The 14,994-nt window shown below is 48.8% G+C and overlaps 1 protein-coding gene across 1 annotated transcript in view; it reads right to left on the bottom strand.

Annotated features, from left to right (window-relative positions):
• The window catches only part of SLC25A46 (solute carrier family 25 member 46), a 117,969-nt gene that overhangs the window by 3,877 nt on the left and 99,098 nt on the right, over positions 1-14,994 (bottom strand). The window contains exons 6-7 of the mRNA XM_063964110.1: positions 6,659-6,715; positions 5,375-5,432 (exon numbers count right to left, since the gene is read on the bottom strand). Coding sequence (XP_063820180.1) covers positions 5,375-5,432; positions 6,659-6,715 — 115 coding nt within the window. The remainder of the gene's footprint in view (positions 1-5,374; positions 5,433-6,658; positions 6,716-14,994) is intronic.

Raw genomic sequence — 14,994 nt, 5'->3', positions numbered from 1 at the left:
CCAATCAATCCAATCCCTCGCACACCCTTTAGAGCGCGCTGACCACCACGAAATACGCAATTGTAACAGGAGGTGGGACACCTCCAGGTCAGCTGCACACTCAGCCACCATCCCCCAATGTGAGCGCAGCCTTCAACCATATTTAAGTACTGAACTAAATAACCACCACAGGAAAACAAAGCGCTGGGCGAGCGCCCAGCATCCTCTACGGACTACGAGAAAAGGATTTACCGTTAGGTAATTAAAATCCTATTTTCTCTTATGTCCTAGAGCATGGGTCTTCAACCTGCGGCCCTCCAGCTGCTGTGAAACTACACATCCCAGCATGCCCTGCCACAGTTTTGCTATTAAGGTATGCTAAAACTGAGGCAGTGCATGCTGGGATGTGTAGTTTCACAGCAGCTGGAGGGCCGCAGGTTGAAGACCCATGTCCTAGAGGATGCTGGGGTCCACATTAGTACCATGGGGAAGTACCAAAGCTCCCAGAACGGGAGGGAGAGCGCGTAGGCTCCTGCAAAACTGATTGACCAAACTTGAGGTCATCAGAGGCCAAAGTATCGAACTTGTAAATCTTAACAAACATGTTCGATCCAGACCAAGTAGCTGCTCTGCAAAGCAGAGACACCCCGGGCAGCTGCCCAGGAAGAACCAACCTTACGAGTAGAGTGGGCCTTAACAGATTTTGGACATGGCAATCCTGCAGTAGAATATGCATGCTGGATGGTAAACCTGATCCAGCGTTAAATCGACTGCTTTAAAGCAGGACACCCAATTTTCTTGGGATCATAGAGGACAAACAGAGACAGATTTTCTATGATGAGCCGTCCTCTTCACATAAATCTTCAAAGCCCTTACAACATCCAAGGCCTTTGAAGCAATTGAGGAGTCCGTAGCCACTGGCACCAAAATAGGTTGGTTGATATGAAAAGTGAAACAACCTTAGGAAGGAACTGCTGACGAGTCCTGAGTTCTGCCCTATCTTCATGGAAGACCAGATAGGGACTTTTACAGGACAAAGCCCCCAAATCCGACACATGTCGTGCAGAAGCCGAGGCCCACAAAGTGACCGCCTTCCACGTAAGAAACTTGATTTCAGCCTCATGTAGAGGCTCAAACCAATCCGATTGCAGGAACTGTAACACCACATAGGGTGCCGTTGGCGCCACAAAGGGAGGCTGGATGTGCAGAACCCCTTTCAAAAAGGTCTGAACCTCAGGGAGGACAGCCAATTTTTTCTGGAAGAAAATGGATAAAGCGGAGATCTGGACCTTGATGGGGCCCAATCTCAGGCCCATATCAACACCTGCTTGTAGGAAAAGGAGAAAACGTCCAAGTTGAAACTCCACCGCAGGAAATTTCTTGGATTCACACCAAGACACATTTTTTCCAAATTCGATGGTAGTGTTTAGACGTTACCCCCTTCCTAGCCTGTATCAGGGTATGAATAACCTCACTCGGAATACCCTTCCGAGCTAAGATCTGGCACTCAACCACCATGCCGTCAAACGTAGCCGTGGTAAGTCTTGATAAGCAAACGGCCCCTGCAGTAGAAGATCCTCACGAAGAGGTAGGGGCCGTGGAACTTCCAGCAGTAGAGCCAGCAGACCCGCGTACCAATCCCTCCTTGGCCAGTCTGGAGCAATGAGGATTGCCAGAACTTTTGTTCTTTTTACAAGTTGTAGAAATTTTGGAATTAGAGGAAGTGAAGGGAACACATACACTGACGTGAACACCCACTGTGTTACTAGTGCGTCCACTGCCTGCGGGTCCCTCGACCTGGAACAGTACCTACGCAGCTTCTTGTTGAGGCGGGAGGCCATCATGTCTATGTGAGGAACCCCCCACTAACCGGTTACTTCCTCGAACACTTTCCTGGATGGAGACCGTGTCTGCTGAGGAAGTCTGCTTACCAGTTGTCTACTCCAGGAATGAAGATTGCGGACATCGCTACAGTGTGCCGTTCTGCCCAGAGGAGGATTCTTGACACCTCTGACATTGCAGCCCTGCTCTTCTTTCCGCCTTGTCGGTTTATGTAGGCCACTGTGGTCACGTTGTTCGACTGAACCTGAACAGCCTGATCCTGTAGAAGGTGTGCTGCTTGAAGAAGGCCGTTGCATACAGCTCTTAGTTCCAGGATGTTTATCGAAAGAAGAGACTCCTGACTTGACCACCTTCCTTGAAAGGTTTCTACTTGAGCGACTGCTCCCCAACCTCTTAGACTTGCATCCGTGGTTAGAAGGATTCCGTCCTGAACTCCGAACCTTCGGTTCTCCAGAAGGTGTGGTAGTTGTAGCCACCAGAGGAGCGAAATCCTGGCTTTTCGGTGACAGATGTATCCTTTGGTGCATATGTAGGCAAGATCCCGACCACTTTAAAGGATCGAGCATGAAGCCTTCCGTACTGCAGAGCCTTGTAGGAGGCAACCATCTTCCCCAGAAGGCAGATGCACTGATGAACCGATACCCGGGCAGCCTTCAAGACATCCCGGACCATTGTTTGAATCACCAACGCTTTCTCCACCAGTAGAAACACCCTCTGCACCTCCGTGTCGAGGATCATCCCCAGGAAAGACAGCCTCCTTGTCGGCCCCAGATGAGACTTTGGAAGGTTCAGGATCCAACTGTGCTCCTTGAGCAGCTGTGTCTTGAGAGCAATTGATCTTTACAGCTTCTCCCTGGACGATACCTTGATCAGCATATCGTCCAGATATGGAATTATGTTCACCCCCTGCTTGCAGAGGAGAACCATCATCTCTGCCATCACCTTGGTGAACACCCTCAATGCCGTGGAGAGACTGAACGGCAGTGCTTGAAATTGATCGTGATCGTCTAAGAGTGCAAACCTGAGAGGCCTGATGCGGCGACCAAATGGGAATGTGGAGGTACGCATCCTTGATGTCCAGGGACACCAGGAACTCCCCCTCCGTCAGTCCTGAGATAACTGCTCTTAGAGACTCAATCTTGAATATGAAGTCCCTGAGATAAGGGTTCAAAGATTTCAAGTTCAGAATTGGTCTTACCGAACCATCCGGCTTCGGTACAACAAAAAGGTTCGAATAGTAAAATTTGTTCAACTGATGAGGTGGAGCTGGAACAATGACCTCGGACACTACCAATTTTCGGATAGCGTCCAGTAGAATAGCTCTCTGCCGGCAGAGTTGGCAAGCCTGATTTGATGAAACGGTGAGGTGGGAGAGCTTGAAACTCCAGCCTGTACCCCCTGGACACAATATCCTGTATCCAGGGGTCCAGGCCAGACGACACCCAGACGTGGCTGAAATGCCGGAGTCTTGCTCCCACCTGACCTACCTCTAGGCTGTGCGGTCCGTCATGCTGAGGAATTTGAGGTACCAGGCGCAGGCTTCTGGTCCTTGTAACCTGCGGGAGCAGGCTTTTTGGATTTGGCACAACCACCTCTAAAAAAGGTGTGAGAGGGCTTGTTCTTTCTAGGCCCAGCGGGCCGAAAGGACTGTGACGTGTTGGGAGTAAAAGGCTTCTTCGTAGCCGGTGCAGCTGAGGGGAGAAAAGAAGACTTACCTGCGGTAGCCGTGGCAATCCACGCATCCAGCGCCTCCACAAACAGAGCCTGACCTGTGTAGGGTAGGCTCTCCACACTTTTCCTGGATTCCGCGTCCGCAGACCATTGACGCAGCCAGAGACCCCTGCAAGCCGAGACGGACATGGAGGAGATCCCCGCAGCCATGGAACCCAGATCATTCATGGATTCTACCAGGAACCCTGCAGAATCCTATATGTTACATAAAAATAAATCAACATCACCTTTATCCATCACAGTCAAGTCCTCCTGCAGAGTGATTGACCACTTTGCTATAGCTTTAGAAATCCATGCACAGGCAATAGTAGGCCGCAGTACAGCTCCTGAAGCCGTGTATATGGATTTGAGCGTAGCATCCACCTTGCGATCTGCCGAGTCCTTCAACGAGGTAGAACCCGGGACTGGTAAGACTGCCTGTTTTGACAGCCTGGAGACACAGGCGTCAACTATAGGCGGGGACTCCCATTTATTTTCTATCGTCTTCCGGGAAGGGAAAAGCAACCAGAACCCTTTTAGGGATCTGGAATTTTTTCTCGGGTTTTCCCAGGATTTTTCAAATATAGCATTTAATTCCTTAGATGCCGAGAAGGTGAGAGGGGCTTTCTTACTGTCTTTGAAAAAGGCCTCCTCAAGAGGTGTGTCAGAAATATGTAACACATCCCGCATGGCCTCAATAATCAACTGCACCCCCTTAGCAAGTGATGCCGCCCCCCTCAACACATCCCCATCACCGTCTGCTGTGTCAGAATCGGTATTTGGGTAAGAGCACGTTTGCGAGACTGTACCGCAGGGGGCCCCGAGAGAGCAGTCTCGGACCATACTGCCATAGAGGACTGCAATACCTGAGTTCCATGCTCAGTCCTTGCAACCCTTTCAGAAATCTGAGAAATAGCCCCCCTAAGAGAGGCTAACCACTCCGGTTCTCTAACTGGGATCTGCGCTACAACAGTGCAATCCTGATTACATGGGATGGGATCTTCCTGAGAAGATAAATCCTCTGCAGCATATGAGACAGAGTCTCTAGACATGTTTGCTTGTACACCCCACATACACACAGGGTACAGGGCAGACAGAGTTTCCCCCCCAAGAATGGCAGATAGAGACAGAGATTGGAGTCAACCCACACACAGCGCTATTAGGTATAGGGAGACCCTTAACTAGCACTGACTGTGTCCTTTGATAGGTGACACTGTTGCCAGCAGCCTCCCTGTAAAATAAAAAAACCTCTAAAATAAACTTTTACTAAGAAAGCTCTGTAGAGCTCCCCTAGCTGTGACCGGCTCCTCCGGACACATTTTCTAAACTGAGTCTGGTAGGAGGGGCATAGAGGGAGGAGCCAGCCCACACTGTTAAATTCTTAAAGTGCCATTGGCTCCCGGTGGACACGTCTATACCCAATGGTACTAATATGGACCCCAGCATCCTCTAGGACGCAAGAGAAACATAGATATAGGCTAAGGGAAAGATCTAGTCCAACTGGGTCTGCCATCCTATATATCACTGCCCATCTGGCTCACATTCTGTGGTTAAGGTGTTAAACCTGATTGTATACGATGGGTCTCAGTGAGGAAAAGCTGCCAAAGAGAAAGAGTGATGCCCCAAGTTTGCCATTATTATTGGCAACAGCTCAAAAGGATGAACCACACACCTGACAGTTCCTCGACCAAATGTATAAATTCCCTTATCTTAAATCTGCACTACAACCAACGGATGAAGCAGATGATTATGGCAATAGGTCTTGGAAGTTTGCATTGGAGTTTCACTACTTTTTTTTATCTCCGAATTAATGAAATCTTAAAAAATAATAAACAGTGATTACCTGTACAGTTTCAATTAGACTTGCTGAATAGAAGGGAGTAGCAATCGCGTAGACCAACCTGCGAAATACAGACATCAGCAAACATGAATGTCATTTTTACTATGAATGGTAAATACACATTAAAGACGAAATGCCATACAAAATAAAATGCATCTGTCATGGTCCATAGAGACCCCAGATGCAGACGTCACTGTCTACCGGTTAGTGCGCTGCTCTAGCAGTGTCGCTGGCCACTCCACTCAGCTCCCGCTGCAATGGCTGCTCTCTGTGTCAGGGTCTCCTGTTGTATCTAGCGATCTCCACGCTGGGATTCCCACCAGCTACAATTGATGAGCACAGCCATCTTCTTCCATAACAGCTGGCCGGAGTCCCACCAATAGGAGAAAGTCTCTCAGCCAGTCCACGGGTAACTGTTCCTATAAAAGGACGTCCTTGTTCACAAACAAGCCGTCAGAGCAACGTTGCTTATTCAGCTGCATCCCTGCCTGCTACTAATCAGTCTGATCTGCCTTTGCCTCAGTCACTACCTGATTGTGGCAATCTTGACTAGTGTCTCCATTCTGATATCGCAGCTGGGTTGCTATAGGCATTCCATCACTCAACTGGAGATCAGCAAAACCCAGCTAGGTGCACATTCCTTCATAGGAGACTCACTCAGCTTCTCAGCTGTTCTACTCCAGATGGTTCCAGTCCAGATAAGACACATTAGTCAGTGCCATCCTTACATCAGAACTGCTCCAGCCGGTTCCAGTCCAGATAAGCAGCATTAGACATTATCCAGCCTGACATCAGACCTACTCCAGCCGATCCTGGTTCGAAGACAACGTGCAGGCAGCCCTCAGCTGTAATCTATTCAGCCTCACTTTTACACTAGGTGCTTGTCTCACATCATGTTGTCTGTTCACCTGCTTTAGTATTACCTCATGCACAAGAGCTACATATTGAGTTTTCTGCGCATAGCCCCAATTACTGAACCACTGCCAGTGTCATTCTTGGGAACACATGAATCTCCTGACGCGACAGCATCCACTTCACTCACGCAAAAAAATTCCCAACATAATGAATGAATGACTGTAGTATTGCTTGTTCAGTTATGCAGTGTACAAACTACTTTAGCTTCACCAAGAATAAAGATCAGAACACTGACATCTCAGGGAATCTAGCACTTGATCAATGATCATCATCAGTAAAGTAGTTCAACAAAAGCACAATCACCCTATTACAGGGAGAAGAATACTTTTCATACAAGGTTTACAATCAGTATAAAGTGAAAGCTTCACTCACCCTTTAAGGAGAATATGTCCTCCTATTTGCCTTGGGCTCCATTTATGGGTTATTTCTCTAAGAGAGAAAACAACAAAAAGCTATATTACATAATAAATTATAAACCTACAGATGTGTCCTCTTACATCTTTGCTCTGTGCACTATAAGTTGCGTTACACAACGCGTGAGTGTTGAGTGACTCTGTAGTGGCAAGCGTCTTATTTTGCGTTTTATCCGCAAAACTGCATCTTAGACGCAAAGTAGTGTAATAGTAGGCACAAGCAGCTTCTGCTGATTAAAATGATATGCAGCATGCCAATATTGTGTGTGACTGCAACTGTATTTGCATACAAAATGCTATGCTACAGTGTTTTCCTGGATAACACTGTAAAGTTTCATTTCAGATGCAGAGCCGCAATTACACACAGAATATAGGCTTGTCATACAGACATGCAGCATATCATTTTAATCAGCAGAAGCTGATTGTGTGTCCTATTACATTACTTTACATCTAAGATGAAATTTTGCAGAAAAAAAATGCAAAAAAGACGCTCAGCGCTACATAGTCCCGCCACAGCATGGCGCACTTTCAAGGGCTGTTTAGCATGACTGCAGCAAGGGTGTAAGAGGACACATCTGTACAGCAATAAATACATAAATGAATGATAGAAGAAAAATGGACTGTACACTAAAATAACTTTTAAATCCAACACAAGGGAAATGAAATAATGGTCATAAAGTTTGCTAAACACGTCACAAGGAGGAAATGGCATTACAGTAATACATTGCACGGCATGGTAGGCAGCATTGCTACGTCCACAATGACGTGAGTTTCTTCCAGGTGCTCCGTATTCTTCCCACAGTCCAGAAACATGCTGGTAGGCTAAGTGGCTACTGTCATAACATGTGTGTGAGATCATCTGATGTGAACATGGATTGTATGCTTCACTGATACAGAGACTGGTGTCCCTAAACAAACTGCTGTGTAATATATCAGTGCTATATTAATAAATGTTTTAGGATCTGGCACTTGGACTTTAAGCAATGAGAAAGATATATATAAGCTAGCAAGGGTGTGTATCGTGTTACCGGCAGCCGCCATGCCAGCGGTGGTGGAGGTGTGTGTGTGGGGGGGTAGAGTGCAAAAAGACCCTTGCGGACTTGCTGCGCTCGCCACGGGTTCTATTCCCACTCTATGGGTGTCGGGATTGTGAAGGGGCGGGATGTAGGAGGAGGTAATGTGACCGACATTCTCCTGATCGCCGGTCACATAACTACAGATGGAGCTGCACTCATCCAGTGCGGCTCCATCACAGGCGTGCACTCACGGCGTGACTAGGCAATCCGTGCACCTAGCCCCGCTTGGCGTGAACAGAGACGCTGTCCCATTCTAGTGAATGGGGCGTGTCTCCGTCATGGATACGCATGCGCCCCGGACAGAGACGAGTCTCCGTCACGGATGCGTGGACAGAAACGCTCCGGCAATATGTGCGCACGCCCGCCTCCATCTGTACAGCCCGCTAGCACGGCTTGCATCCTGTAAGCTACATTCCTCAGAAATCCATAATGTAGGAGTTGTTAGGATACGGTATTCTGCTATTAACTTTGCCGTGTAACCTGCAATGTTTTGTTATCTGTGTAAAAGTACCAATGAGATCAGAAAGATGAATGAGGGGTTTACGTTATAGCCTGCGAGATGCAGGCACGAGCGTATTTCCGGTGAGTCAGACTATTTTTAAAGCAGTAATCATTCTATCATGGTAGGCAGCATTGCTACGTCCACAATGATGTGAGTCTCTTCCAGGTGCTCCGTATTCTTCCCACAGTCCAGAAACATGCTGGTAGGCTAAGTGGCTACTGTCATAACATGTGTGTGAGATCATCTGATGTGAACATGGATTGTATGCTTCACTGATACAGAGACTGGTGTCCCTAAACAAACTGCTGTGTAATATATCAGTGCTATATTAATAAATGTTTTAGGATCTGGCACTTGGACTTCAAGCAATGAGAAAGATATATATAAGCTAGCAAGGGTGTGTATCGTGTTACCGGCAGCCGCCATGCCGGCGGTGGTGGAGGTGTGTGTGTGTGTGTGTGTGTGTGTGTGGGGTGGGGGGTAGAGTGCAAAAAGACCCTTGCGGACTTGCTGCGCTCGCCACGGGTTCTATTCCCACTCTATGGGTGTCGGGATTGTGAAGGGGCGGGATGTAGGAGGAGGTAATGTGACCGACATTCTCCTGATCGCCGGTCACATAACTACAGATGGAGCTGCACTCATCCAGTGCGGCTCCATCACAGGCGTGCACTCACGGCGTGACTAGGCAATCCGTGCACCTAGCCCCGCAGGGCGTGAACAGAGACGCTGTCCCATTCTAGTGAATGGCGCGTGTCTCCGTCATGGACACGCATGCGCCCCGGACAGAGACGAGTCTCCGTCACGGATGCGTGGATAGAGACGCTCCGGCAATATGTGCGCACGCCCGCCTCCATCTGTACAGCCCGCTAGCACGGCTTGCATCCTGTAAGCTACATTCCTCAGAAATCCATAATGTAGGAGTTGTTAGGATACGGTATTCTGCTATTAACTTTGCCGTGTAACCTGCAATGTTTTGTTATCTGTGTAAAAGTACCAATGTGAGCAGAAAGATGAATGAGGGGTTTACGTATTTCCGGTGAGTCAGACTATTTTTAAAGCAGTAATCATTCTATCATTTCAAAAAGAACGAGTTACGGTAAAACTTACCTTCGTCAACTCTTTTTCTTCGAGGTCCATGGGATCCACTGGGTTAACCTTGGGCATTATCTGGTGGAGACCTGGACTGGCACCGAACAAAAAAGCTTTGCGAGTCTCTCAGGATGCAGTGCGTTCTCTGCCTTCATACCCCACCTCCATGCTTAGGCACATCAGTTTTAGTTAACATGCCCAAAGTAGGAGCTGGAAGGAGAGAAGAAAGTATGGTAGACACAGAAGATCACACTCTCGAAGAGAAGGGAAATGGTGACTGTAAGGCAACCCAATGAAGCGTGGTGCGTCAGAGCGGGTGCTCTGTGGATCCCATGGACCTCGATGAAAAAGCATTAACGAAGATAAGTTTTAACATAACTCTTTCTTTTCAACTTCGGGGTCCATGGTCTCCACAGGGTAAACCTTGGGATGTCCCAAAGCAGTTGTTATAGGGAGGAAACACTCCTAAGCTAAAAGGTGTAAAGAAACAGAACCTAAGAAACGTGTGAGGAGAAGACCGCGTAGCAGCCTTGCATAATTGTTCAGCAGACGCTCCGCGGCGTGCGGCCCACGAAGGACCCACAGAATGAGTAGAATGAACAGACACTGTACTCGAAACAGGCAGGTCAGCCTGTGTGTAAGCCTATGAGATGATCATACGAAGCCAACATGCCAATGTTTCTTTAAAGGATGAATAAGGCATGTTTTCCCAGCAGAACTAGTGCGGTCCACGTAGACCCAAAGCGCACAGACCACATCCAACAAAGCTTCCTCTGATGAAAGACCAGGTTCCTGGAAGGCCAGTACAACAATTGGTTAGTTGCTATATAATTTAGATACCCACATTTAGTCCTAAGGACCGCCTGGTCGTGGTGTAATATCAGAAATGGGAGCGCTCTCATGTCGCTCGGCAAGTCAGAGACTCTACAGGCTGAAGCAATAGATAGTAGAAAGAGAGAGTCTTAGCGGTGAGCCACTTGAGGTCTACGTTTCCAGTGGATCAAATGTACTACGTTGAAGAGCCCTAAGAACCAATGACAGGTCCCAAGGAGCTATAGGAGGGACGAATAAAGAATGTATCCGGAGTACCCCCTGAAGGAAGGTAAGCACATCTGGCAAAGGAGCCAGCCTCTTCTGGAACCAGCCAGACAAAGCCGAGACCTGGACCTTGAGAGAAGCCAGGCGAAGACCCATGGTGAGGCCTGCCAGCAGGAATGCTAACAATCTAGTGATTATGAGCACACCACTAGAAAAAGGAGTGCTAAATCTGGTGATAGTTGCGAGCAGAGGCTGATTTCCTAGCCTGAAGCATAGTCTGAAACACCTCCCCAGAGAAACCTTTTTCCCTTAGGAGGGATGTCTCAAGAGCCACGTCTTCAAAGACAGACGAGGTAGGTCCGGATGGAGGCAGGGTCCTTGTGAGAGTAGGTCTGGATGAAGAGGCAGAGTGAAGGGCTCGTCTATGGAGAGATCTATCAGATCTGTGAACCAATGGTGTCTGGGCCATGCTGGAGCCACTAGTATGAACGTGCTGCCGTCTTCCTTGGATTTTCGCAGGACTCTGGGAAGTAGACACACTGGAGGGAAGAGATAGGCCAGAGAAAAGGCCCAGGGCACTGTGAGAGCATCCACGAAGCTCGCTCCTGGATCTCTTCTCCTGGCCCCATACACAGGAACCTTGTGATTGTGTTTGGAGGCCATGAGATCGACATCTGGAAGTCCCCATTTGCGCAACAATATCTGAAAGACCTCTGGTGGGGAGACTATTTCCCAGCGTGAAAGTCTGGTTGACCAAGGAAGTCTGCTTCCCAGTTGAGGACTCCTGGAATGAAGATTGCGGATTTGGCCGGGAGGTGGAGTTCTGCCCAGGAGAGAATATTCATTTCCTCCTGCATTGCTGCAAGTGCCGCCCTGTCGATTTATATATGCCACTGCCATGGCGCTGTCTGACTGGATCTGTACTGGAGGACCCCGAACCAGGGCCTGGGCCATCAGAAGGGCCCGGTAAACAGCTCGAAGTTCCAGGACATTGATCGGGAGATCCCTTTCCGACAGAGACCAGCAACCCTGAAAGGAGTGACTGCCTGTGACACCCCCCCATTCCCTGAGACTAGTGTCTGTGGTGAGGAGAATCCAGTGTGGGATCCAGAACGGTCGATTGGGACAGAATCAAGGTCTGGGATTTGATATGGTAACCCGTCCATTCAGAGAGTATCAGGCGCTGTAGAGGCCTGGAGTGAAACTGGGAATATCCCACCATGTCGAACACTAAGACCATGGAGCCCAGGGTCTGCATTGTGGAATGAACCGAGACCCTGGGACTGCGGAGCAGGTTGCAGATCGCAACTGCAACTTTGTAATCCTGTCTTCAGTGAGAAATATGCGTTGTACGCTGGCGTCCATGAGTGAGGATTTGGTGATTAGCCATCCATGGTACTGTAGGAAGGCCACCGTCTGCTGTAGGTGACTTTGCAGCACAGCTGAAGACTGCACCAGCAGAAGCAAGTTAACCAGGTAAGGCAATATCCGAATTCCCCATTTCTGGAGAGTGGCCGCCATCACCGCCATGAGTTTGGTGAACCCCACGGGGGCTGTAGACAGTCTGAAGGGAAGGGGCTGAAGGTAGGCATCCTGAATATCTAGGGAGACCATGTAGTCTCCAGATCACATAACCAGGACAATGGACCGAAGAGTTTCCATACAGAACCTGGGGACCTTGAGGTACTTGTTCAGCAATTTCAGATTCAGAATTGGACGGTATGATACATTTGGTTTCTGAACCAGAAAGAGGGTAGAATAGAAACCCTGACCCTGCTGAGACTGTAGAACAGGGATGATAACCCCCGACTGTTTGTGCTATGTCTGAGTCCGGAGACGGAGTAGTAGGGAAATATTGTTTGATGGTGACGCTTCACGAAGGAAATGCTTACCTGTGGGAGACCACTTCTAGGACCCAGGCATCTGTGGTGACCCGACGCCAGGTGTGGGCGAATTGAAGCTGTCGGCCTCCCATCCTGGGGTACCCCAGGAGGAGGCCCACCTCGTCAGGCAGAGGGTTTGTCCTCTGGCTTGGAAGTTGGGCGTCTGGCAGCCCAAGCCTGTTTGGTCTTGGGTTTGGAAGTCTCGACTATGCAAGACCCTCTTGTGAATGTCTGACCCTTGGTTTTGCCTTGCTGACGAAAGAAACGAAAGGACAAAGTCCTAGGTTGCGCTGATGATGCTGAAGGCAGACAGGCCGCCTTAGAGGTAGCCAATTTCTCAACAATTTTGTCCAGTTCTGACCCAAACTGGCAAGGCTTCCAGGGCCTTCTTTGCGTCTGAATCTGCTTTCCACGATTTTAGCCACACAATGCGGTGAGCTACAATGGAAGTGGCAAAAGCCTTAGAGGACAATAGGACTGTGTCCAGAGCTGCCTCTCCAATGTAATAGGCTGTGTCGCTAATATTATTGAGTAGAGACAACTGGTCCTTGGTGGGGTCAGAGGTGAAACTTTGTTCGTTTGTCTGCCAAAGTCTCTGTTGCTTTAGCCACCCAGGCTGTAGCAGTAGCCGGTCTAGCCGTTGCTCCAGTGGGATAGTACACAGACTTGAGACACATGTCCAACTGCCTATCCGGCAAATCCCTAATGGAGGATGCCGTAGGGATAGGGAATATTTAACTTTTGATTAAATGTCTCACATGTGCATCCACCGTAGGTGGAGACTTCCACTTTGTACAGTCCGCTGGTGGTAGCTGATAAAAAAAAAAAAGAGATGAACCGTTTACCGACCGTAAATGTTTTAGTAGGAGTTTTCCATGCCTCGCTCATGTCTTCTGTGAAGTTGTCCGAATGAGGAAACTCTGCCAAAACTACTTAATGATACTTACGCAAAGGGTCTTTAGTAGTAGGGGCTGGTTCAGCATCTTCTAGCTGAAGTGACCGCTTCCCTAATAAAAGCAGCCACATGAAATTTAGGTGTGGCCTCCTCCTCCCCCTGAGAGGAATTCAGCGTCTCAAACCTGAGCCTGATCGGCAGTAACTAATGATTCCTCTGAATCAGAGAGGGGGTAGATTGTGAGGAAGGCACAGGCTGCTTAGAAGTATAAGGTGCAGGTAATGTACCTTGACTTTGCATCATGATTTGAAAAGCAGCAGAGTAGGGTGGGCAATCCCGGGATTGGCTTTTTTACTTTAAATCCACCCGTCCCAGCCCCGCCCGCCTCGCACACATAACTCACCTAACTGCTGGGGCGGGCGTGTGGCAAAAACTTCATCCACCTTCACGGCAGACAACGGACAGCTTTCCGGGCTCGGCAGCGGGGGATGGCCTGGTGAGTGACTGCGCAGCGTGACCTCAGAGTTGCTTGGTCTTAGCTTTGTTAGACATAGCAGAATTACTGTGTACACACGCAAATATGGCAATGTGCAGCGTGTAACAGGAGTAGTATGTGAAAAAGTGGGCACACAAATTACAATATATAGTATAGTGTGGCAAATGTAACCCCAAACACACCAGTTTTCAAGGGTTATTCAGAGAGAAAAGGGCAAGCAATATCAGACAGAGAGATTGAAAGCATGCAAAAGCACTAGTATAAGTCACATAAAATACAAAATAAACCATTTAACTGCAATGTGCACTGATATCAACTACCCTGCTCTGTATAAGGGGCTTGGTAAGATGAAGCGCTTTGTATAACCTGCTATGTGGTAGAGGTATACAGGGAGATTCTGCTTAACGATCCCGGAGACCTGCAGAGCTCAGATAATGGCTGGCCAGCCAGCGTCTCTCTGTGGAAGAGGAGGGAGGAGCAGCCCAGGGCGGGAAGACCGCTGTAGAATGGCGCCCTGGGCTGCGGGAGGGGTCGCTGGGGTAGCGCTGACCTCTCCTATGCTGAACTGCACCACCGGTTCTCCTGGCCTGTCTGTGTCCCCAGCGCCAGTGCAGATTACAGCCCTGGCGGTCTAGTACGGCCGCAGGAAATACTTAATGGTCCGTGAGTATTTCAGCGCCGCTGGCCCTCTCGCCAGGCAAACGGTAAATGGACTGCACTATGCCCGGCGTGGGTACCGTGAACGGATTACCCACCTTACCTGTCCCCCAATGATATGGTTGCAGTCCCAGGTGCCCCTGAGCCTCTGCTAGTGAAGGAAGTGTACCAGGAGACCACCAAAAATAACGCACCCAGTTGAAGCGACATGGCCCGGTGGGAGTGTTGGAGCATCAGTGCTGGCTTCCTGTTGGACTGCCAGATGCGGATAGCTCAGTAAGAGAGTAAAAAAATATGATTTTAATTATCTACAGGTAAATCCTTTTCTCGTAGTCCGTAGAGGATACTGGGGTTCACATTAGTACCATGGGGGTATAGACGGGTCCACTAGGAGCCATGGGCACTTTAAGAAATCAATAGTGTGGGCTGGCTCCTCCCTCTATGCCCCTTCTACCAGACTCAGTTAAGAAACTGTGCCCGAGGAGACAGACATACTTCGAGAGAAGGATTTAACTCAACAGTGGTGAGATTCAAACCAGCACACACAAATAAGAGGAAAGCCATGCTAACCAAACTTGAACAGGAACAGCAAGGGCTGAACCAATAATACCAAGTAACAGTGCAGAAAAACTAAGCACCGGGCGGGCGCCCAGTATCCT

Source organism: Pseudophryne corroboree, chromosome 1 (assembly GCF_028390025.1).
Source record: "Pseudophryne corroboree isolate aPseCor3 chromosome 1, aPseCor3.hap2, whole genome shotgun sequence".
Taxonomy (NCBI): domain Eukaryota; kingdom Metazoa; phylum Chordata; class Amphibia; order Anura; family Myobatrachidae; genus Pseudophryne; species Pseudophryne corroboree.
The sequence above is the reverse complement of the archived record's forward strand: the minus strand, read 5'-3'. Positions and strand labels throughout refer to the sequence as shown.